The sequence below is a fragment of the Nanorana parkeri genome, unplaced genomic scaffold (genome assembly GCF_000935625.1).
Source record: "Nanorana parkeri isolate BGI_ZX_2015 unplaced genomic scaffold, ASM93562v1 scaffold11, whole genome shotgun sequence".
Lineage (NCBI taxonomy): Eukaryota > Metazoa > Chordata > Amphibia > Anura > Dicroglossidae > Nanorana > Nanorana parkeri.
The window spans coordinates 2372450-2398745 of record NW_017306279.1 but is presented as its reverse complement, the minus strand read 5'-3'; the positions used below and the strand labels follow the sequence as shown (position 1 = coordinate 2398745).

The 26296-nt window shown below is 40.5% G+C and overlaps 1 protein-coding gene across 1 annotated transcript in view; it reads left to right on the top strand.

The window, feature by feature from the left end:
- The window catches only part of EHBP1 (EH domain binding protein 1), a 362056-nt gene that overhangs the window by 193076 nt on the left and 142684 nt on the right, over positions 1-26296 (top strand). The window contains 2 exon segments of the mRNA XM_018555921.1: positions 13049-13933; positions 24300-24443. Of these exon segments, the coding sequence (XP_018411423.1) occupies positions 13049-13933; positions 24300-24443 (1029 nt within the window).

The following is a 26296-nucleotide window of genomic DNA, read 5'->3' as shown; positions in this document are numbered from 1 at the left end:
GGTAGTAGTAAGTAGTAGCCTAATCCCTATTGAGAAAGTGGCACTGGAATGATTACCTGCTAATCTAGCAATTCTGATATGGTTTCTGACATGGCCCAAATTTAAGTGGTTCTGCACACTGGGAAATACAAGGCTTAAAAGGCGCTTCTACTTCTTAAGCTTTATGAAGTATGCCCTCCATCTTTTTTATCAATCAGATCTTATTGTTGACCCATATCTGTCAACAATCTTGGAAACCTTTGAAAGAGAAAGGTTCTCCAATTTTGGCCGCTTAACCTGAAACCCTGCCTCGTTTTCATTAAAGGGGAACTGCCTTTTTAGAACTTTAGCCCCAAAAAATATTTTCTGGTTCCTTCTAGCCCTTAATAATGATATTCTTTATAGACTGGTGTATTGGAAAAGATCTAAACTTGGTGTCTACCAACCCTTTGCAAAGGCACTCTTGTACCGACTAGGAAGTGGCAATCTCATGGGTTCTGTGGCCGATTGCATTATGCAGTTTATGTACTTGGGAACTTGAACCTAAGGACAGTCAGAGTGCTCTTTAATTCTGGTTTCTGAGTCATCAGAGAGTGTTTTTTTCTTCCTCTTCCCATTCTGATTTAGAAAAAAAATGAAAGCCTCTTCAGGGGTGTGGAAATTTTAAAAAACTTCTTGTCCAAGGACTAAAGCAGCGGCCCAATCTACTAGTCCTGATACAAAAAATAATTGTAACTAAAACCATTTTTAACAGTGCTAAGAAGTGCTTTTCATTGGTCAGCATGGAGACCACGCTGACCAACAAGTGCTTATTTATGTATTTTTTTATTTTTTACTTTTTTAAATTATTATATATATATTTTTGTTTATTTTTTATTTGTTTTATTTTTTTACTTTTAGCTTTTGGAGGTGACAGGCTCTCTTTATAAAGCTTGCCCTCATATACAGAAGATCGAGCACAGCATTGTGCTCAATCTCCTGTGCAGACATGAAGCATTGTGAGTACAGCACTCCTGTCTTACTGATCACACAAAGCAGATCGGAGAACAGACATTCTCCGGTCTGCTCCCCGCTCTCCATCCTGAAGTAATTTGCTGTGGTCCCGGGTCCCCCAAAAGAGAGGGGGACCCCAAAATAAATGTTTGGGAGAGGGGCGGCGGGGAGGGGGGCACAAGCAGGCTCCTTACAAGTGATCCAGATCACTTGTACAAAATGACTCCCCTGCTCTACATTAAGCCCTGCTGCTTACTCGCAGCAGGGCTAAATGTAGAAAAGAAAAACCACCTGCCTGGTGCCTGGAACTGCAAGTTCTGGGCGTCGGGCAATAGGATTTCCACGCCCCTGCTCTTGCACTACCACCGGAACTTTAAGCACTTGCTTGTATGGCTGCAGTGGCAAGGTCTGAAAAAGCTTTTTTTTAAACGGACGGAGATGGCCTAAAAATAGATGCTTCGAAATGCATTTTTGCACAGTAGTTCACCCCAAGAGAAAGATAAATTAGAGGCACACTCTCCACATTTCCTCTTGGGCCTGGTGCCAGGTTGAGATTTGTTTTATGCTGTGGCTTTAAAAATAGATGAGAGAGAGCAGGATTACTGCTCAAAACACCAAATCCTCCACCATGAAAGAACACATCAGCCCTCAGTGTAAGAAAGTAAAAAAGCCCTCTGCATACATAGCAAACAGGTAATTGTAGCAGGAAAAACATAGCCTCTTACTGTCAAAGGACTGCTGCCAGTGTCAACAGAGCCAGCCACTTTTGCTGGATCCTCTGCCATTATGGACCTTCCTATAGAGTCTTGCCCCACAGCAAGGCTTCCTTTAAGTATGGGAACATAGACTCCTACCTGGTAATTAAGTGAGCCAACCCCCACTGTGCCACACAACGTTCAATTCTGTGGCTGAAAGTCAACCCATAGCCAGGCCTGGTCCACCCAGTGCCATGAAGTGGTGTAGCTTCTCCCCTAGAGTCTTGCAAGCATTTCAACTGTCCAAGACAGAAGATGCTACTCAATGTGACACCTCCAGTCACACGGTCTTCCAGGGGAGAGGGGGTGTCCCAATGGAATTGATGTCAGCCTCGCGGAAAGGACGCTTGCGAGATCAGCATCTACCATACCTCCACACTTGACCCACCTTGATCAGGAGTGGCAGGGCTTCGGTCATAACCCTTGCCAGTGAAGATGGACCCAGCAAGCCATTATAGTCAGGAAGGAAGTTACCATACCTTATCATCCTTTCCAAGTCCTTTCCCACCAGCGACTAACAGGGTTACCTTGACTGCTATACAAGTTAAGGTTAGGGTTAGGGATTCTCAAGCACCTTCTGGGAATTGGGACATGAAAACAACAAATAAGAGATTGCAAAAAGTTGATGTGGGAAACACAAGAACTAAGGCTGGAGCTACTGGACAGCTTTTAACTCCTTGTGCTTGTGTTTCTTGTAGGTGGGTGTGAGAGGTTATGACCTAAAACAAAAAAGCTAAAAATGTTATGAATCCTCTTTGTTTACCTTGCCAAAAAGTTGCCTGCTGCGTTCTGCTTGCATTACAAAAAAACACAATTTTCTGTATTAGTTGTTAAATATAGTACATATAGTGTGCACATTTTTAAAGTAGTGATAAAAAAAAAAAAAAAAGATTTCACATTTGTAAAGCACCGTCTTTTCAAGTCTAAAGACGCGTTCTTTTGAAATGCTAGATTTAGCAATTTAAAAAATAATTTTGAGCATGACTTCCACTAATCAAGCATGCTTCTCTTGTTCTGTGAACTTTGCCATCTGTGGTTTAAAGCCTTTTCTTGCAGCCATTGTGGTAAGGCAGAGACAAGCAGCGGTCATTCCGGTGCAGTGGATTTGGGTTAAAATGAGAGGAAACACAATCTGGCTATTGCTTTCTTAGTTTACATCCTTTCACTAGTGGTATACCATTCCTGATTTCTCAAATGTAATTAGTCTCTGGTATTGTGTAGTTGTATGTGCTGTCATCACTCTGTAGAGTTAAGCATGACAGCAACATGGAACATGCAACTTGCTTCCTGAAGATTTATTTCCTGCTTGACACTGTCCTTCCCTGATAACCCCTGTGCCCTCAGCTCAAATTAATGCAAAGGGGACCATACAAGTGGCAAGTGACTGCTCTTCAATTACATTGTCATCTTCTGTCAATTAGAGCATTTGTTACTGCTTCACAGTTGATAAGAACAGCAACAACATAATGCTGTTCAGACTTGGATCTTTTTTGCACATTTTAAATTTGCCATCAGTGATATTTTTAAGATGTGTTTGCATTTTCTGTTTAAGGTACCCTTAAGCCAAAATAGGAAATTTGGCATTTAGATTTAGTGGACATAGTCTAACTACTGAATTACTCTATTTTTTAATTCTGCCATTCATCTTTTTCACAGCTCTAAATTAAAGAAGAACTCCAGGATTGTTTTAATAACCCTTGCAATGGGGCTATCCCCATACTCCAAGGGTTAAGTGCTTGTTTGTGTCTAGGTGTTAAAATAAAGATATACTCACCTAAAGCTCCAAGCCAGCCAGCTGTTATGGCGGTTCCTCCAGCCTTCAAAGAGATGTCACCAGCACACCATTATGTCTTGTGCAATCAGCAAACATCCATTTATTGACAGTTATTGCCACTCAAGGGCACTTGAGTGGCAATACCTGTCAATAAATGGAAGTTTGCTGATTGCACAAGACATAATGGTGTGCTGGTGACATCCCTTTAAAGTTGTATCTTATCTCACGGCATCATCCATAGACACTACAAGCTCCCACCTGCGTCTTGCATGGGAATGTATACAGTAAGGAGTGCAGCAAGGCATCTTTTCATTATCTTGTCCCTCCAGCCTGTTCCTTCCTCCACAGCACATTAGAATGTTCCTCAGCATCTTTGCGTCTATGCACCGTGTATAGACATGAAGATTTACTGGACATTAAACCGTTGCAGAGGAGAGGGGGAGAGACATTCCAGGATGAGTCTTAAGAACAAGCCGACTTGGAGTATATCTTTGTTTTCTTTTAACCTAGACACAAACGAGCAGTAAACCCTTGGAGTATGGGGGTAGGTAGCCCCACTGCAAGGGTTAATAAAAAAAATTCCTGGAGTTCTGCTTTAAAGCCTAGGAAAATGAAGATTGCTGTGTTCCATGGTTCCAAGATCATCCTCTTTTACGATCTACCGCAGTCTCACCCACACACACAAAAGCATGAGTGGAAAATTACACAGAAATGTTTTTGTTTAAGTAGCTTCCAGAAGCATAATGAAAATCCAGCTTAATCTTGCTGCATTTTATCATATGAAAAACAAATGCTAAATCAGGGGTGCCCATTAGGTAAATTGTGATCTACCAGTAGCACTCAAAGCTGATGCTGGTAGATCACGAAGGGTGTGAATGGCGGCCCCTTTATTCCATTTTGGTATATTTATTTAGCTGTGTACACATGATTACCTATTAGCCTGAGTCTGCAAAGCCAAGCTCCCTGACACCTTTCTGGTGGATACTGGTGGTTGAAGTGCTATGTATTACATCAAAGAATATTAGTTTACACAGCCTGTTGCACTACACTGTTTGCAAAATACAACAAGGTGAGCCAGGGGAGAGAGCGAAGAGAGACAGTCAGGAGAGAGAGCGAGGAAAGACAGCCAGGAGGATGAGCGAGGAGAGACAGCCAGGAAACGAGGAGAGACAGCCAGGAGCCAGAAGAGAGAGAGAGCAAGGGAGGTTTTTTTTCGTTGGTAGATCTCTTGTAACTCGTTGTTATGCTAAATTATAGCATAATTACACATTTTCCGCATAGCCTTAGTAAATAATTGATCTTACTTGTTGACTTCAGTAGCTGTAAATGTTTTCCAGTTTTCTTCACTCAGAAAATTTGATATTCATTGAGAAGATGAAGTTTGAAAATAGTGTTCATTGCTTCTGAATAAAAAACGCAAATTAAAAAGCTTAAGGAGATTAAACACTAGGAGAAAAAAAGGAAACAACAACTTTTCTGGCTTCCAGTGCATTCATCTAGTCTAGGGTGATGTCACTGGGCCTACTTCCAGAATCATGAGAAAGCTGAGAATCCTGCGACAATGTTCTTCTGCACATCTTCTCTCGAGCATCGGCGCATCTTCTCTGGAGGTTTAAAATTTCCCAGGGTCCAATGTCGAGTGATTTCTCAGGCTGCTTGTACAAGTCCATTGGAAACTGGGAAGGAAGTCAAATATTTTATCTTAATTTTCTTTTTTTATCTTAGAATATTTTCTATTCACAAATTTTTCCAGGTGTAGGGCTAAGGTAAAAGCTAACTCTGTATTTTACGCAATCTCGGCTTTAATTTTTCTTCTAAGCCTATACAGTAAATATACCTTTTGCTTGGTGCCACATTAGAGTCCTGCACAAAATGAAATATTGCTTCTATGAAACCTTTGTGTTGTTAGCTGTAAATGGCTGTAGCCTTTTTTATGAATGGAGAATGCATGCAAAATAACAATGCACCTGTTAACAGATCTGTTTGTATCTGTTTTCCTTTCATTTCACCCTTATTTTCCCTGCTTAAAATGTGCACATCCTAAACCTGGTGTAGTCCCTTTTTTTAAGGTAGCATCATTTGTTTAATACTTTATTTCTCCAGTTTTTTCCTTTTTTGATTAAAATGTTAACTTTTTTTTTTAATACCTTGACATCTCAAATTCCGTTGTCAAACTTTTATACATTATTGAATACTAAGCATGATCAATAGATGTTCTGTTTGAGGTGTAAAAGTGTCCATATGACACATAAAATTGACATAGTGTTTTTATTCTCATAAACTAATTTAACAAAAAATGCTGATTTGTCACAAGTGCACCCCTACATTTACTCCCTTAAAATCCATGAAACACAAATTGTGTGTTCCAGATTAGGTGCCAATTAATATAACCTGCCTAAGGAGTATGCAAGTACCACCTGTCTTATTTAAGCCTCCGATATCTAGGGTCCGGTAGTGGAAACCCACAAGCATCTTGCAGCTGGATACATTTTGAGGAGTGGTCAAAAATGTTTCCGTATCAGAGACTGGTGGGCTGGTTATGCAAAAATACTTACCAAAAGTAATTTCTGCTAATAGCAGTAATGAAACATGTAAGGCCACGGGTTCACTTACTTTTCCACTGTACACCTTTACATCTAGGATCCTTAAAGGGGTTCTAAACCCTCCGGTGTTTTTTTTTTGCCTATATCTACTGCTAGCAAGCAGTAGATATAGTTAAAAACAAGCACAAAAACGCTTTAACAGCGGTTTAAACTTACCTTGTTTTTGTTGCGGGAGGCGAGCAGAAACGCAAGGTAAGTCTATGGACGCATGCACCCGCATTTAGACACCGCTGGAGTGGAAGTGCTGCAAGCAGAGAGGAGTCAGCACTGGATCGGAGAGCCGCCGCACCGCTGGAGGGACAGATGAAAACATCAGGAAAGAAGAAAGAACATCAGGAAAGAAGAGGAAGATCGGATTAAGAAACCTCATTTAAGGTGCTAACATTAACATTTGACTTTAATGTCACTTTAATGTTTTAGTTGAATAAATTAATAAAAAGGGAAATTTTCTTTGTGTTTTATTTAAGTAGAACACCAGTATCTATAGGCAATGTTTGAATGAAGATCTAATGTTTGCGTAGTCAAATTAAAAAAAAAAAAATGTCCATGGAGTGTACTTACTTTTTTCAAGCGACCTGTGTGTATGTGCACAGTGTGTAGGTATAATATAAATAAATATATTGTGTGTGTGTGTGCGTGCGTGTGGTATATATATCTATATCTATATAGATATAGATATATATAGATCTATATATGTATATACATAGATCTATATATATATAAAGATCTATATATATACATCTATATAGATATATATATCTATATAATATACACACACTTTGTTTGGTTATTGTCCAGTTTTGAAGGCATAGCATAAACAATTACAATTTGCATAGCCCTGTTTGTGTTTCTTAAGTTAGCGGAGTTTACTTATTTCCTCTCCGAAGTACAATCGAACAATGCTTTTCATTCTTTAAATCCAGAGGCAGTAGTAATTTTAAAGGAAGCTATTTACCTGTGTCACCTGATCTGGTCCAATATGTCAGTGTGTCACATAATTGAGTCATGTTTGAAAAACTGCCTGTAGTGCTTTTCTTGACAGTCAGCTATTGATGGCTGTCAGTCAAGCTATCCAAATATGCAATATCCCATTTAAAAAAAAAAAAAGTGTGTATAATATGTCATATATTGGTTCATGTTGAAATTTCCAGGCAGAATATACAACATTATGAATCACACCAGTTCAACCAGCAGTGATTTCTAGTCTATTGTTGGGGATTTTATATATGCAGATTTTTGCGAAAAGCGAATAAAAGGTGAAACATTTGATGACCGGTTCCTTCTTTATATATTATTTTTAGGCATAATTTTGCGGTTTGGCTTATGGAACTATAGGTTATTGCTACAGCGGCTGCTGTCCATGTGAAGTGAAATATTAAAGAAGCACACATGGCATAATAACTTGCCAATATTTTATGGCAATGCTGCAGTATTGAAGCTTTGTATCTAAACCAAATAAGAAAGATTTATTATATTGCAGCTGATGATCCTGGTAGTAATCCTACTAGTTTAGAGGACTTTTACATTGCCTTTTTCTTCTGGGAATGAATCACTTATTATACCCCTTTGGCAATACTATTAAGATCAATTGAAGGGTAGAAAGGTGTGGTCTGCAATCTGTTACATTTGCCCATAGGCATTGCAAGTACTAACAACGAGGACAGTAGGTTGATTTTGTCCTATAAGTTAAGTGCAATGTTTCAAACAATATGCACTGTGATGTCTGCTATGAGCGTTTCTTGCAGGTCTTTCTTCCCCAGGTATCCTTCTCGGAAGTTCTTAATTTTGGTTCAGTGGCTCATTTTTTAGGGTCACTTGTTAGCTTGCCACAAGCAATGTGTTAAATGTGTGTTAAGCATTACAGTGTAACTCTTAGTAAGCAGTATGTTTGTTGAATGTCGAGTTAAAAACAAACATTCAGAAATTAATATTGTATTGTAGGTGGAGTGACGCAGCATTCTATCACCTCATATGTTTTTCATCCTCCCCTGTTCTTCAGGACCCACTGGAGCATTTCCATAATCCCTTGCCGAACTGTGACTAGCTAAGAAAAGGGCTAGATTCACACTCTTTTTGGACCCTATGGTTTCTTCTTAGCTCTTCCTATTTCTTCATCATTCTCAATCGTACAGATGCCTTTGTTCTCATCTGAACTGCTATTCTGCCCATACGAGTTAATAAAAATGCAGCTTGAAACTGGTAGCTGCAGCTTAAAGGGAGGTCAACTGCAGGCCAGATACAGCTCTTAAGGCAATCGGAATGATCTCAAACCCAAATGATCTCAAATGCAGGTTGAGTGCACCAGAAAGGAAACTGAATTTGCCCATAGACTTTACCCATTACCATCACTGGGATGTTTGAACAGTGAAAGCCCCGACAGCTGTTTTGTGAAAGACTGCATCTCAATAACAAGTGCTTTTAACAAGATGTAGTCACACGATAACCACACAACAAGGGGATAATATTTATAGCCGCAACATGGCCACAAAGTATCCACAATTTTTAGTTCCACCAGTGTTCAATTGGGGAATACCTACATCTCATTAAGATTCAATGCTTTCCTTAAATTCTAACCCAGAATAGACCCCTGTAGTGACCTGACAGAAGGTTCCAAGAAACCCTTTTATTAGTTTACATAATTTTTCCCTGCTTTGGGCCTCAAAATCTTTGCGGGCCTTAGACACACTTATGTATGTGCTATTGCGAAACCAGCCCTGGCTGTCCAGCTGGCTATCAGCCATTTCACCATGCTATTAAATATTTAGGGCCAAAATTGTGTGCGTTATGCCTTTTGCTAATAGTGTTTACTAATAGTGTACTTAATTGAGTGGCTCAGTACATGAGTATTCCTCACATAGAAATAAACATCCAGCTCTGTAGCTTTCATTCCTGTTGACCATTCCCTTGGATGGCTGTTTTTACTAGGCTGGTTTCTGGCTAGTAGCAGAGGCTTGTGTGTTCTGGGGCTTTTTTGTTTTCCATTTGAGTGTCTTTTCTTTTATTTAGCAATGCAGAGCGTCACCCATTTACATCCAGTAGCTGTCACCATCTGACATGGTGTAAGTTTGTATCAGATAATTGTGATTGTATTTGAAGTGGCTTGATTATCTTGGGTGTACTTTTATTCTGTAAAACAAATCACTGCAATTACATAGCAGGCAAGGGGGGAAAGCTGATCAGCAATGATAAAGCCAAAGACAGATTAGTGTTTTGTGCTTCTTATCTCAGTCAACATCATTACTGATAAGCTTTTATAGGTGGCTTTAAATGACCTGAAAGAAAAGTATTCCCTGACTAATAAATATATATAGACATACACATGTGGCCTTCAGATTGGCTCAACAACAGTGCGTAGAGAGCTTAATGGAATGGGTTTACATGGTGGAATGAGAAATTTGCAACATTAATATTTGGAAAACAAGACTGCAGGAACTCTATAGTGCTTTGAAGTCGGCATGCTCTATAAGCTCTGTCTTGGTCTTATCTGATCACAGAGCTTCTATCCCCAGCTGGTTCAGTTGAAAATAAAAACCTAGAAGCTGATTGGTTGCCATACACAGCTGCTCCAGGTTTTGTGTGCTCCGGTCTTATTAAATTTTCTTCTCTTTGGTCTGATTTCATTTCCACTTTTAGATAAATTCAACCAGGAGTATCCAGTCAGACATATAAACACTAGGATACTGTTTTGTATTAATTTGCTAATTTGTTCATATATATTATCTTTTCACAGATTCTCAATTTGGCACCAGTTGAAAATCGCAGACAGTTTTTTTCCCCCCTAAATAATTGGGGAAAACCTAGAATCTCTGTCATGTTTTAAAAGCTGTGTGTGTTTACCCTCTAAAAACAATTCTCCCCAATTTCCTGCTCTTGCCTGACACCTATCACCTAGACAGAAAGTGAGAGGCAAAACTTACAGGAGGGACACAGACCACAATAAAATCCCAACAAAGGTTTGAACCATTCCCCTTGCTAATAAAAATATGTATATCTGTCTCTCCCCCCCAATCTGACACCCCTCAAATAGACAGGAAGTAAGGGGGAAATCTCCCCAGGCAGACTATAGCAATTAAAAGTGGCAGTGGTTCTGTCTTTTTCCCACTTTTATCCAAAAGTAAAAGCCTTAAAGTTATGTTGCGCTTAAACATGAAAGAAATCGTATGTGCAAACAACACAGCTCCATCCAACAGCGATCTCTACCCTCCGGGTATATGCAGGGGCCGACCCGGAGCTGTTCAAGCTCCAAAACAGCAATGTATTACAGAAAGAAGCCACACATCGCTGTTCACCGATTCGATTGCATACTTTAATGCAATCAGTTGAAAATAAAATTGATTAAAGTATGCACGCAGTGAAAGGCGGTGTGTGGCTTCTTTTTGTATTTAAAAAAAATCATGTTGAGTTTTTGTGCTGTAAATTAAAATAATAAAAAGCTAAAATTGTCATGCAGGACATCTTTTGTAGTCCAATGCGGAAATTTGTCATTGGCTGGAATTCTTTTGCAAAGCTGTTAGTTCTATTAAAATGGATGCAGCTTTTTGTAGTTGTACTATTACAAGATCCAAACTTGGCATGGAATTGGTTTAGTTATACATGTGCCTGTTCAAACACAAGCCATTGCAACATAGAATGATCAGTCTACATGTTTAAATAGCATGAACTCTATACTGATAGTTGAAAATACAGTCCATTACGTTCTGAAAAGAACACAAATTACAGGATTCACAGGTGAGTAGCGATCTTCAGTGATAATAAATCAAATAAATAAATAATGAAAGCAATAAATTGAGTTCTCAGCTAGAGGAGATTGGTAGTGATAGCTTTACACCACTGGAAATCTCGTCCTTTGATCCAGATTGATAAACTCTGATCTGACTCATGCTGTCAATCAGCATAGAGACGTGGTTTGGAAAATATCACAGGGGTGTAAAAGGAAATTGTTATATGGAGAACTTCTATAGCAGATCTTTAGATAATGGCTTCAAAAGGAAGTATGAAGGATAAAAAAGAAAATTGCAGAACTGCAGAAGGTAAAATAAGCATTAGGAGGTATATGCATATAAATGCATTAGGTATATCATGTGCCTAACTCCATTATGTCCATTAAGTGGACAGTTCAACATGCTAAATGTCATGCTAAAAGTGGTAATTTCTATTAGCCTCATGGGACATGTCTCTAGTCTCTTATTGTCTTCTGCAGTGTGCCTGCATTCTCCAGCCAAAATGGTATCATGTCCACAGTCTCTGGCCATCATTACTTTAATATCTTTGCAATTTCTGATATTTCTTTCTAGCATTACATATATTTAACATTTTTTGTGGCCCTTTGGCGATTTTATGGGTCCCAGGGGAACCCCTCTCTGCCTCATAAGTTGACAACCATTGATCTAGTGGGAGGTTGAAGCAATGCAATTCTTCATATAAGCATGTAATATGGCATCTGAGGCTGAAGAATCATAGTTTGCATGTGTGTCATTTTAACCTTTCTTAAATAAACACTCCAGCCAAATCGTCTTTTTTTTTTTTCTTTCTTAAAGTGACTTTGTCACAAGGAAAGTATGGTGGCTGCCATTGCTGACCTCCTGAAGAAAATGCCAGATTCTTGTCTGTGTCTGACTATTTTGTTTTTGAATCACAGACTCTGAGCCTGCATGGTTGGTTTAAATAAGTTTTAGAACTCTTTATCTCTATACTTGTTGCAGGTCAGCAACTCAGACAGCATTAAAGCCAAGCATAAGCATGACAGCCAGGGAACGGCATTCTCAAAAGGAAAGCTAAGCAATAGCAGACTCTGTGATTCTCTCATTATAGAACCCCTAAGTTCTGAGTAGAGTGGGGGAAGAGTTAAAACCTCTCAGCTGTTGGTTATCTCTGGTCAATGTGACAGAAAGTGAGGGGGACATCTACCCCATGGGAACACAGAACAATTAATGTCTGACAGAGATTCTATCCTTCCCCATTATATCCACAACTTTGAAAAAAACATCTGCTCTCACATGTGAGTAAAGGTTGCAATACTGTAGAGCACTCTGAGGGAATTGCTTTTGCTTGTACTGTTTAAATTCACACTTCTGTAAATGATCATTACAGCTCCATTCCAGCCAAAAATATTTTCTTAGATTTCAAGAGATTAAAATATCTGATTTTTATTACTGTTGAATCCCGGTTGGGGAGATTTCCTTTTACTTCCTTACCCCATAACATCTTGTGACATTCTGACACAATTGACTTTAACAAGAAGGGAAGTAAGGGGAAATCTCCACAGTGGGGACACAGGCAGAAATAAAACCTGATAGAGGTTATAACCCTTCCCATAACCAAATGTGTTTGATACTCGTCGATGTCTGGATGTTATATTAGGTAAAAGTTTTTCTATAGATGGATCTATCGGTGCTCATTTAGCAGCCATTTTATGTCTGTGGCCTGCAGCTTTAGGGCTTTGTAGTTTGAGTAATCTCTACTTCATCATCTTTGTCAGAAATCAAAGTTGAGATGAGACAGAATTAGAATTAGTTTGCTTTGCACACGAGGAATATGCTGTTCTAGGCTACTATGTTCTTGGAGTGCCAAAACTGCTGTGTATAGTAATCTTAGCCCATTTCAAGCCAATTGTTTTATGGCTTGGATAAAGAGAAATAAGGTTAGAACTTCTGTAGAATTTGAATGCAATTTGCCCATTGAAATTTTTCCTTATTTCCTGTTCTGTCACATGGGAAATAAAGCAAAAATTCTCACATCAGGTACCCAAACAGATAACAAATTGACAGACATTCTGATCCTTTCTCTCTTTATTCAAAAGTAAACAAAAATGTTTTGCCAGGAGTTGGGCTTTAATATTCTCCTTTAAATAACCAGAGACAAATGTGTAATGTATTCCATATTACATCCTATGTTTTCAACTTTTCTGTTTAACATTAACCATTTTTTGTTCTTTTTTCTTTAAGGCCTATGATGGCTTTGCCAATTTAGGAATTTCTCGACTTCTGGAGCCTTCTGACATGGTTTTACTAGCTATTCCAGACAAGCTGACTGTTATGACCTATCTGTATCAAATCCGAGCACATTTTAGTGGACAAGAATTAAACGTAGTCCAAATTGAGGAAAACAGCAGTAAAAGCACATATAAAGTGGGCAACTATGAAACCGATACAAACAGTTCTATTGACCAGGAGAAATTCTATGCGGAACTTAGTGATATAAAGCCAGAAGGTGTACATGAAGACAAGGACGCAACAACCACTGTGGCCGATTTTGCATCAAATGATGATTCTATGTTACATAATGACATTGGGATAAGGGACCATGAGGTCACATCCCAAGACTTAACTGAACAGTCAAACACAGAAAAGATCTTGCCTACTCCCAGGACTAGAAGCCACATAAAGTTACAAAGCTCCAGTAGAACTTTGGAATCTGAAGAACAGAGGAAATATGATGGCACATATTCACCTCATATACAAGACCAGCCAATAGCTGCTAAAAGGAAGTTGCTTAAACCTGACGTTGCAGATCTTGGTGATTTGTCTTCCATTTCTCTTTCTAGTAAGGACAGTCCTTCTACTGGCCCCATACCTGGAGACTCCCATCAGTACATTTCATCAGTGCAAGCAAAGACTATCTTAACCTCACCATTAGAATGTAGGGGACTAGATAATGGGGCTATAGAAAAAAAAACTGTTTTGCCTCCTATAAAACTTCCGGATATAAATGAAAAAATTGGAATTGTTCCTACAAAAAGCCCTTCTGTACCACAGACGGAAATCAGTGCACTACTGGATGCTACAAAATTAGCGTCTAACCCTTCAGATCAGACTGGAAAGACACCTGAGGTAAGTCATTTGTCTGTCTAAAAACTGTGCTCTCAAACTACTGTTCTGTTCTCTTAAGTGTGTCTTTTGTGAAAATTAAAACGAAGCATGAATATTCACTGTGCCTGCATTATTCAAAATGGAAAACCTTTATTAGGAAATCATGAACAATTCTGGTAAAATAGCACACCATGGAAACATGTTAATCTGATAAATCAAGCTGTACTCTGATTGTTTGTACAATCTCCTTTAGCTTTACCAAAATTATGTACGGCCTAACTAAGCAGTCATTGGCTTTGTATCCAGCCAGGCAGATATGTTTTCTTTTAAGGCTCTTTATCCATATAGAAATAATAGTTTATATACTGTAGTTCAAACTGATTCCAGAGCTGTTCAGTGTTACATATTTCTCTTGAGTTACATTCCAAAGAGAATGAGAACTGTTAGTTCAGCGTGATTCTAACTAGTCAATGAAATTAATGCCTGTTTAGCAAATAACAAACTTTTTAGGGCTTTACTAGGAATGAGCTTGGTTAGGTAAAAATATGGGCATGGATTGCAAATATGGAGTAGCAATTGTAGTCTGTATGGATATAGTGCTCTCTTATAAAGATATGCTAAAATAATTACATAAATAAAAAATGTGCCATTGCTTCACTTGATGTGTAATGTACTGTATTTTTATTGAACTGTGAAAGACAAGTTATTGACAGTTGCCAAGTATTTAAGTCATAAAGATGCCAGGCCATTAAAGGGACAAAAGACATTTGCACAATAACTGCGTACACGCGCCTTTACAGTTATTGGTGATTAGATTTTCTATCCCTCATGGATGATACCCAATGCATAAGGTTTGGATATGTATGGTGTATATGGGCAAGTCAAACCCAAAACCTTTTTTGCCAAAAATTGTCATCATCAAACCGCATTGTAGGCTTCTGCCATGATGGTGATCTTTGATTTAGTACAGAGAGGAATGGTTTGCAGAAATGGAAACCAATCAGGTTTCCTTAGCTCTCTGGCCGCTTACACTATATGGCCAAAAGTATGTGGACACTCTTTATTTACCTTAGGTGTTTCTAGTGGTAGGTGCTATAAAGCTACAGTATATACACACAAAGACAACTTTGCACTGCTAACCTTGTGGCACTTTTTTGTGGAATTTTGGAAAAGCCCATATCTGTATGGTACTACTGCATAAACCAGCTCCATATCGACATTAATGAGTTTGGTGTGAAGGAACTCGGGTGGCCTGCACCCTACTGAACACTTATGGGATGAATTGGAAAGCCGATTGAAAGTCAGAACTTTTTATCCAGCATCATTACCTCTCAAATGTTCTTTAAGGCTAATTGGCACAAAGTCTCACACATATTCCAAATTCTTGTTAAAAACTTGCTCTGAAAAGAGGAGGAATTTATAGCCACAAAAGGGGAAGAGGAAAATTCCTTATTCTTGCCCGTGGTTTGAAATGTGATGTCTAAATAGTTTATATAGGTGTGCTGGTGAGGTGCCCACAAATGTTTGGCCAGATAGTGTAGCATGTGTCAGTGCATTGAAGAAAAGTCTTTACATACTTTTATTTTTACCCAAAGTCCAGGTCATGTCATCTGCATTTCAGACCATGGACTGGCTAGTCAGAGGGGAAAGATGGGCGACTTTAAAGCGTTTCTATGGGCAGTCTGTATTATGCCACTGGCTTCATTCATTCAGTTTACAAGAATGCTCTTCCCCCTTCCAGACCATATGACATGATAATACCATGCCCTGTATTGATGATGACTTCCTTAAGATGTGGGCAGTTCCTAGTGTGGACCCTGCCATCTCTTGTTTGATCAAGACCCTTACAGGCCCTTACCAGTTTTTAATCACACAGGTAAGAGGTTAGAAGCCCTGTTTAAGCCCTTAAGCCCTGTTTTAAAAATGTTGTTTATTTGTGTATCACTCAGCTGTAGAGCCTCAAATCATCTCTGAATTGACGCTGTCCTTTCCTCTGGAGCGTAACTACTATTGTTCTCCTTGGTCCCTGTGTGTGTTTTAAAGTAGCCACTGCTCCAAGCTCACCACTGTGATGAACTAAAATCTCACATTTAGTTGACTAATTTGTATTGAAGTTATTGTCTATCAAAGGAGCAAGCTTGGAGTGGTGGCTCCTTTATAGCACACACAGGGACCATGGGGAACAAAAGTAGCCACCCTCCAGAATGAAGGACAGTGTCAGCAGGAATTCAGAGATGATTTTAGGATCTACAGCTGATACACAAATAAGCTACATTTTCGTTAATAGTTAAAGTACTTGAATGCATTTTTAAGGTTTAACACCTGAGTTTAGTGTCACTTAAGGCCTTGTTCACGCCAAATGCAGAGCAGATCCGCTCAGGTTTCTGCACACGCAGTGCGGTGGGTTGTGCCGCGTTTTTGATGCGGTCCGGGCCGTTTTTGGTTTTAAAAAAAAACATTTTTTTTTCAGTTTAACATGGGCTTTCAGTGCGTTCCAGGCATTTGCATGTGTTTTTGATGCGTTTGCATGCGTTCCAGAGCTGGTAGAATAGGGCTTTCTGCAGTTTTTTCACCTGCTCTGGACCTGCTTTGGAACTGCACGCTGCGATGTGAAGTGGAGCAAAAAATACCATTAGAATACATTGGACGCAGTTTTGATCCGGTCTGCAACTGCTCTGCACCTGTTCCGCGCTTGGTGTGAACAAGGCCTAAGAAAAGTTCCTTTCCTCTTTCACAGGTGTTGGATTCCAAGCCAAAACAGGGTATCGGTTCTTTGCAAGGCTGGGTCCTCCAAGCCCGCTAAGGCCAGGAGCAAGCCCTTTTTGCAATGAAGGTGCACCCTTACTTTCAGAAGTGGGGGGAAATCTTTCAGCCTTTTTGGTTGAGGGACATTCCAGAAGTCTGGGTTTAGTGTTTTGTGACAAAAGGATACAAACTGAAGTTTCACGCCCTGCCTCTTCCTCATTTCCAGTTATCCAGATCTCCTCAAAGGTGGACAGATCTCTTCATTGCCCTAAGTTGCTGCCTCTCTTAGGGGTTTAATTTCTCCATGCTGGAGGAAGATGTGTTCCAGGTGATCTATTCTAACCTGTTCACTGTGCATAGGGCTACAGGAGGGGTTCACACTATCCAAGACCTGAAGATCCTTAGCAAGTTCCTGCGGGTCCAATACTGAGCAGATAGGAATCTATCTGCTCATTCCTTGTCTCCCTTCACCGGGGAGATTTCCTGGTCTCGGTGGACATCAAGAATGCATATTTAAAGATCCATATTTTTCCTGAAAACCATCGCTGCTTACATTTAGCTGTGGGCACCTACCATTTCCAATTTGTTAAAATGACCCTTCAGTCTCTGCAAGGTGTCCCAAAGGTGTTTTCCCCAAGGTGCTGCCCCCTGTCTCAGCCATTCTGCACTTCCAGGGGAACACCATAGAGCGGTATTTCGACAACTTTCTTATCAGGGAGCAGCTGGGACCAGCCCAGTCATCCAACATTCAGCAGACAATACATACCCTTCAGAGCTTTGGATGGATCCTGCACCCCTAAAAATTTACGCTGGAGCCTTCCTATTGCTGGCATACCAGGACCTAGCCTTTCAACACAACACTGTCCAGGGTCTTCCTGCCCCCAGAGAGGTTTCTATCTCTCTACTTTTGTGCCCTGACCCCACTGTGCAGGGGTTGTCCAACTGTTGAGGGTTGCATGAAGGTTCTGGGTCTGATGGTGGCCCTCATTCGAGGCAGTTCCCTGCACTCAGCCACTGCAGCTTAACATCCTTGCTGCCTGGGACAAACCTGCTCAGTCACTAGATCTCTGTCCAGTTGTCCAACAAACTTGCCCTGTCATAGTGAATATCCAGCTCAGCACTGGAGTCTGGGAAGTCCTTCTTTCCAATGTTTTGGAAGGTGATCATGACAGATGCCAGCCTGTTAGGCTGGGGTTGTGTCCAGGATATCCTCTCCATTCAGGTGACCTGGTCATCGGAAGAATCTTGGCTCCCAGTAAACACTATGAAGCTCAGGGTGATTTAGTTGTCTCTTCAATGCTGGACCTCCCTGTTACAGGATCATCTGACCAGGATTCAGTCTGACAACGCCACGGCTGTAGCTTACATCAGCCATCAAGTGGGAATCCGAAGTCGTGTAGCTCTGAGAGAAGTGGACCTGATTCTAGCTTGGTTAATGTGCATTATGGTAAGGAAAAAATATATATTAAAAATACCTGCTGCATGTTTGCTAGCGCTTCGCACCACAGTACACAGTATTGCCTTACCTCTCATTGTGGTAAACTGCAATGCAGGTGTGTTGGAGTGCCATTCGCCAGTTACTTCAACCCAGTGGTGTGTAAAAGCCCTAACTCAAACTTCTTTTATTTTACCTGGCAATGGTCCTGTAAAGCTGAACTCAAGGGGGTATCAACCTTTACTCTTTCAGTCGGACCCCCTCTCCACTGCAAAGGTTAAAGGCTCATTTTGCCAAGGCGATTATGGAAAAGGTAACCTTCACTTTCACAGCTCTCTGATGTCATCCAGTACTTTGCAGGGCCAGCCGTCACCAAGGGTCATCCACATTCCAGAGCATTGAACAGCAGAGGAGAATGCCGGCTGCCAGTGGAGTGAGGAATAAGGTAAGTATCTTACCTTATTCATCATCCCGTAGGCAAAGCAAACCGTTAACCCTTGCTTGTTTTGCATAGGGTGTGATGAATATGAGCACTTTCACATCCATTCACAACTAGACCGAGCGCAACTTATTTGCCACATAACAGAGTTTACTGTATATCTATATTGGCTCTAATATGTCTGAGCAGAGGTTCACTATAGACAATGAAACTGCTGCTGAGAGTGTTGAAAATTCTGCTTGAGTCATGTCCTCATTTTATAGTATCGTTTTTGTTTTTTTGGATAACCATTTGTCATGCATTGCATGCATGATTGCAGTAGGCTTTACATGTACCGAAGGAAAAGGAAAAACTTCCTGTTTCCCAAGAATCAGCAGGTATGATCACTTCCTAAATTTCAACACGCTGTTGACATTATGCACATTAACAAAGAATCATTTTGTTTATAAAGATTACAAATTAGAGGGCTGGGATATTCTCTTTGCTTAACTGCATGCATCTTTTTTTGGTTCCTTTCTGGCTGTAAATCACTTCACACAGGATTAATGGATCGTAAATGTCTCCGAGTCATTATGTCTAGTCAGAGTTTAATAACACAACAGCAGCCACAGATCAGCACTGTCTTGTGGCCCTTTACATCTCTTCTTTTAAATTACATGTTGATAATTAGCCTATTAACTAAATCATTTGCTACACCTGCAAGCTTTTGTTTATGTAATTTACTGTTTTCAGTTTATCTGTTTGAAAGAGGGCAGTGATTTTAGTCAAATCTGTCTTTGCCATCCGTGGTAGAGGCCAGCTCAACCTAAAGCTGATGTTTAAACAGTAACTTCACTCTTATCTTTAAAATGACAACAAAGACACCTTTTAGAAATGTTTAGTAATGACAATCTGCAAACAGATACTTCTAGATAATTGCTGGCTTTTTATTCTTTGCATACAGTACCTTATTTTCTTTTCTCATAGTAGCCATTTTTACTAAGGGCAGATTAGCATATCTCCCTTTACTTACTGGAACACTGACACATGTGACTAAAACATGCCAGGGGAAAAAATGCCTTTCCATGAGATCTTGCGATATTTTGCAGTTTACAGATGAGACTTCCCATCAATGTACTGTGATGTAACCTTTCCAGAATGCATCTCTTAGGCATAGGCATCCACCACTAGTGCCTTAGAGGACCAGGAAGTGTGAAGACAGTCATTATAAGTAAAATAAGAATATGTTAATTTACTAATGAATGTAAGATGATTTCATATCAGCATGCAAAGCTGCATGCTGATGTGATTTGTAATTTAGTGAAAGGGGGTAAGGGCTGGTTCACACAATGTCCAGATCATGTTCAGACCGGAGAAGTTTGTTCCAGGACCAAAAAAGCATCCCAATGTATCCCTATGGTATTTCTGGGCTCTGTTTTCACCAGCGCAGTCCATTCTGTACAGGCAAAAAAAAAAAAATACTGCTTATCTCATTTTCTCTGGTCCAGAATGCACAGGAACCCATGAAAACACATGCAAACTCACTGGACTGCACCTGGAAGCCCATTTTAAGCTTTAAAAAAAAGCATCTAAATCACGCTACTTGAACTTCTGACTGTGGAGTTTTGGCCAGCTTCAGATTCAGTCACTTGTTAGCTTTTGAAAAATGGATTTTGATTGCGATGACTCCGTTCCTACCGCTAGCCAACTGTTGTATAGGAGTCTCTCTTGCTTTGTGGGATTTTCATTTATTTTGCATTAAACAGAATCTTTCCATTTGCCCATTTGGGCAAACCCCCTCAAGTACCCCTACCTCATCACCCGATTAATAATTATCTTTGCAGTGCTCCCGATCGCTCTATTTTTATTTTGGAGCCCTGAGTTATATCCCTGCAAAAGCTCCATGTTTGTCTGTGATGGAGCTTACAACAGGTTAATGACCTTCTCCCTTCCACTATGTGACAGTAGACAGGAGTAGGTCACATGCTTCCCCATGCCCAGAAGCACTGGGTAGTTCCAAGAGCTAAAAAACAAAAAGCAGTGGTGGAACGCAGTAAAGGTTAGTATTGGTGGGAGGGGGTAGGTGGCCCAACGGGGCAAAGTGACTCTTCTTAACTGATCCTCACATGCAATAGATTTTAGATAGCTGCATATAGTTAGAAAATGTTATCCAATTGGGGGGGGAAAAAAAAGAAAACATCTTTTTCCCCATTGCCTCACTGATTTTTCCATAAAAAATATATTTGAACCTCTGGTCTAAACTACAAGTATATGATGTAAAAGCAAACATTACATTACAGCAGTACAGTGGCGGAACCAATAACCAAAGGGCCCTGGTGCAAGATTTTATCTTGGGCCCCCTCCCAAGATGGGGGGGGGGTGCGCGGGAGCGGATCACACTGGCTCCCGCTCCCCCCCACCCCCAGCGGTCTCTAATGGTGCAGTAGCATGCTGGACTTACCTGAGACCCTGCAGAGCACACCATAGATCCTGTATAGCCCACCTGAGACTTTCTATGGTGGGCTCTGCAGGGTCCCAGGTGGGCTGGTCTGGTCGTCAGGATGCCGCCTTGGTACAGTTGATACCCATGTAAGAGGCCCCCAAGGCCTCTCACATAGGTAACGGCTATACCCCTCTGATGATGACCGATCAGCTGTTTCAGGGCAAATCGGTTCTCCTGCACATGCGATTTGTGATGCCGATCTGCCCTGGAACAGCAGAGAAAGCGCTGGAATTCTTCACCTATTCCACCGCCGAAAAACTGGGCGAGATTACGTTAAAATGTGTGACCACGTCACTGGTCACACATTCTAACGTAGTCTCAAACTTTGATAGATCACATGCCCAACTGTAATCATTTAATCAGAGCAATAGATTATAATAGGGAACATTACAGTGTAATATTCCCCATTATAATCCACTTGTCTAATTACAAGAAAAAGCATGAAATAGCTGTACAGCTGTACCCCCGCGCTCGGACTTACCCAGCCAGGGAGTTTCGATGTGTGCACTGCAGGGGGCGGGGCTTGTGACACACACGCCTCCTGTGACTCCCCTCCCGCCGCCTGTTACTATGGACGCGGCCGGGAGGGGAGGTGAGTCACAGGACCCGCCTCCTCACTGTGAATCCCATCGGCAGTGCGGGGCCCTGGTGTTCGAACACTGGGACCGTTCACTGCCATATATTGCAGGACCGCACCGCACTGAGGCTGTGGGGGTGCCCAGGACCAGACCCCGCTGGGCCCCCCCACAGCCTCAGGCCCCGGTGCCCCGGCTAATAATACTAATACTAATAATTCTTCCTGCAGTGACTAACTTCTGACCTCAACCTATGAGATACAAACGTATCTGTACTATTACCCAGCCTCATCTATCTGAACAATGTGTGATCTTTGTACGTTTTCTACAGTCACATGTACAGATAACTTGCTGAACCAGTTATACAACATTGAAGAGCTCAGATTGTTGCTCTGTTACCATAGGCTCTTATTATCACAAGCAGCAATTCAAGTGTGTGCTAATTAAACAAAGGTAACGTGTGCACAGCCTTTACCAGCAGAGGCAGGTGTGAATAAGGGTCTTCCTATGTGCCTAATGCTGTGCAGCAATTGCATGCCTTAAAGTGACATTAAACCCTCAGATTTTTTAACATAAAACAATACTGTAATGTGTGCCTTACTGTAATCCATGGTTGTTTCCCTTCTCTTTGCTGCTCTTCCTTTCAAATCCTCATGTCTTCTCATGCCTGGGAAGAACTTCCCTTTGCAGCTCAGGGCCTCTTCCTGTAGTGCTGGCTCAGGTTGCAAACCTACACACAGACACCATGTATCCATTCCAGAGACAAGGCAGTCTGCTGCAAAACAGAAGTTCTGCCCAGCATGAGAACAGATACAGATTTAAAAGGAAGAACAGCAAAGAGAAGGGAAACAACCATGGATTACAGTAAGGCACACATTACAGTATTGTTTTATGTTAAAATATCTGAGGGTTTAATGTCACTTTAAGGAAGAATAGGTCTTGTTTTTCCTTCGATTAGGCAGGAGCTAAAGACAGCAGGGAAAAGAATGGCAGTCTTAGCAACAAGTCAGATTCCATGTTTAGTTTTCCTAGAACAAGGTAGTTTATACAAATGAACAACTGTTTGGCTGTTGTGACACTTTTCATCCATTACAAAGTAGGAAGTGAATTTAGAAATTGCAACTTTCACTGCCACTGTCCCCAGCAGACACTCCACTCTGTTGCCAATACTTTTCTGTGTTAAAAGTCCAGCATCATTCAGTTAAAGCAGACCTTTACTCCCTTTTACTAAAAATCACATCAGCATGCAGCTCTGCATGCTGATTCAAAATCATCTTACATTCATTAGTTAAACTTGTTTTTCATTTACTTACAAATAGAGTTCATCTACTTCAAGGTCCAGTTCTGGCACAAATGATGTAAGTGCCAAAGTGTTGCATCTTGGGAAGGTTACATTAGCAGAGCATTGCTGGGAAATATCATCTGATCTAATGAGATCTCAGGGAAAGGCATTTCCTCCCCTGAGATATGGGCATGGTCACATGTCCTAGTGAAATATCTAGTCACATGTGCCAGAGTTCAAGGAAGTAAATGGAGAGCTAGTAATCTGCCCTTAGTAAAAATGGCCACTGTCAGAAGACTGGGGAAGAAAAGAGAAATAAGGTATGCAAAGAATACAAAGCCGGCAAATATATAGAAGTATGTGTTTGTAGATTGTCATTACTACACATTTCTAACATAGTTAGTCAGCTTTCTAAAGCTGTATTTGTTGTTATTTTAAAGATATGGGGAAAGATCCACTTTAACGTCCTGCAAGCCCAGGGTGTCATGGACACACCTCCAGAGGGATCGTCATGATGGCGACCTGGGCTCACAAGCCAATGCTGCAGAGAAAGGCACTCTCATTACTCACTGTTTTCTGCATCAACAACTGTTTTCTGCTGATGCTGGATAAGAGGAAGGATTCTGAATATCACATGACCTGCTGGAAGAAAGGTATGTATGCAGGACATTTTTTTTAATGCATGGCACAAAGCAAACTGAGCCTGGAAAATTTGAAAAGGAGTTGAAAGATCCTCATGTTGGCTCAAAAGGCAAATGAGAAATATTATAATGCAATATTTCATTTTTACCCTACCTTTTAATCTTCACCACTTAGATATAGAAAGTATTGAAACTTTTGGATAGGCATGAGAACTGGCATTTCCCAAAGACATGGTCAGGAATTACAGCCTAAATATATTCTCAGTACATGTTTCCTTTTAAATGTTCAGGGTTCCTTTTTAATAGCAATAAATTCCATTATGAAAATTGTACAACACTGCATTTAGATCCAAAACAACAAGTGATTCAATTATGAAATCTGAAAATGTGAACACAATGGATTCCAAACTTTTAAGAGCTCTGAGGAAGGGGGCGTGGCCCCGGAAATGCATCCGCATCCAGCAGCGGGGTTTGCACGAATACAGTGGTTGTTGAGGTGCAGCAACAACCACTGTTTTTTTTTATATCTGTTTTTTAATAAAGCGATTTTACAACTGGGTAGGAGCCCCGTCTGGCTTTTGGGTTTTTTTTTTTAGGTTAATTCAGTTTCAGTTTCTGTGACTGTAAAGGGGGTGCCTCCAATAGTGGTGCATATACAAGTGCTTCTGGACTGCAATCGAGGTCCTTTGGCACTGATGTGGATTGATTTTGATGTTGGGGTTATATGACCTGTGTATTGCTTACTTGTTTCTCACTTTTTTGTCATGTTGCTGCTTCTCTTTTTAAAGCAACGAATGTTGTCCAGACAAGAAGAGCTGAAAGAACGGGCCCGGCTATTACTAGAACAGGCCAGAAGAGACGCTGCTTTGAAAGCGGGAAATAAGCAGAGGAGCAACGCTGCAGCCTCTACACGCAACAAGCAGCTAAGTGATGTATGAATTACCTTCCTTATATTTTATATACCCCCCTACATCGTTGTTTTAATTGATTGTAGCATGTGGAGGCAGTACGCCTTGGTGCGGTAGGCAGGCTATGCACATTCATCAGTTAAGTGGATGAAGGCTGTATGGCCATATGCAAGTTTCTACGACCATTCCTATATATGAAAGTGTAAGATATATATATATATATATCATCTGCAATCACACCGCTGGGTTCAGTTTTAAGGGGACAGTGCATTATGAAAAGCTTTTTGTAGCATCTTCGCTGCTGCTTCCATCAGACCACACCCTCCATAGAGATGAGTGGTAATGTATGTAAAATTTACCAAAACTCACGTTGCCTTTAACACTGAGGTGTGAATGTAGGCTAAGGTTATCAGTAATAGTTCCTACCCTTCTTAAAGAGAAACTGTACACCAATGTTCTTTGCTTGTTTTTATAGACTTAACCTTTCATATCCAAACTCTCCTGCCTGATCAGTCTACAAAAGGTGGGATAGCAAATGTGATCGATGGCCACATCTGTGCCAATGGGCTCGGTGTTCACCTATTCTTCCGCCTGCATGTTCATTGCATGTAGAACAACCTGTTTTGTTTTTTTTTGTGTAAGATTGAGCATCGGTGTTAACCCATGACTTCATGAAGCCTGTGACTTGTTTTTTCTATCTTTGAGTTGGGGTCTCTCAGTAAGCAAGATTACATTTAGTATGCCTCACATCTTTAATGTAATTGATTAAAAGTGCTATTGAAGGACCTACAAATTATACATCATTCCCCTTTATTTTTCTTTTTTTTTAAATATGTTCTGCCTGTTTTTACTCAAATCTGAAACAGACCTTTACCTGTGTATAATAAATGAATGACCAATAGTTACTTTTACTTGTCAATCCCAGGCCCAGAACAATTACATGGGCCGTGCTGAAGGAAATATAACGTGACAGGCCAGGTGCGATCAAGCCTGCTTTGTTAGCTTTCTCTCAGTGCCCCACCGATAACCTCCTAGATGACCTTGTAAGATCATCATCCCCAGGGAATTCACGCTGATTTAGTTTTTATAATAGCATTTCCGAAACTGATAGACCTGTGTGTTGCAGCATTGCTGTTTCCCTAGCTATCATTTAGAGTGTGAGCTGATGCTGGCTAAATGGCCGGGTGAAATCCTAAAGAGGATAGATCAAGTAGGACTAGCATCTCCTTTTTAGGTTTTAGATTAGAGGTTCCAAATCTAGATTATTATTATTGGATCAGAAATTAAGTTTGTCCAATTGTTAAGATCTATTACTTAGGGTTGAGTTGTGCAAAGATCTTTTTCTTTGTTGTTTGTAGGGATACACATGATACATTGTGCATGTAAAGTGGATTGCATGCTGTTAAAAACAGTACCATCGCCCAATCCGGATAAGGAAATGATCATATGTCCGTAGGCACTCCCTGACCTATTTAGAAAACCTCTGGCTGACCTTTCTTACAAGGATAAATTGATTAGCTAGGTCAGATTTTCCAGACCGATTGCTGTTTTCCCTCCAGATAAGTTGGGACTAGGGGTGTCTTTCTGTTCTCCAGCTTCCCTTTTCTATAGGTATAAAACGACATGGCCGATCTCAGCATTATGGAAAGATCTTTTAGCATTTTGATCTCCCCCATATGTGACTGCAATTTAATGGCTGTGGGTAGTTTAAAGGACAACTGATCTTTCAGAAAAAAAGTGCACTAACCCATCCTTCCTAGCTCTTTAGTTGTATAAAGTTTTTTTTTAACAAAGATGGAGGCGGTGTGTGGCATGATGCATTTTTAGTCCCACCTGGAGAGTTGTCACAAATGGTCCTTGTCCCAGAATAAAAATAT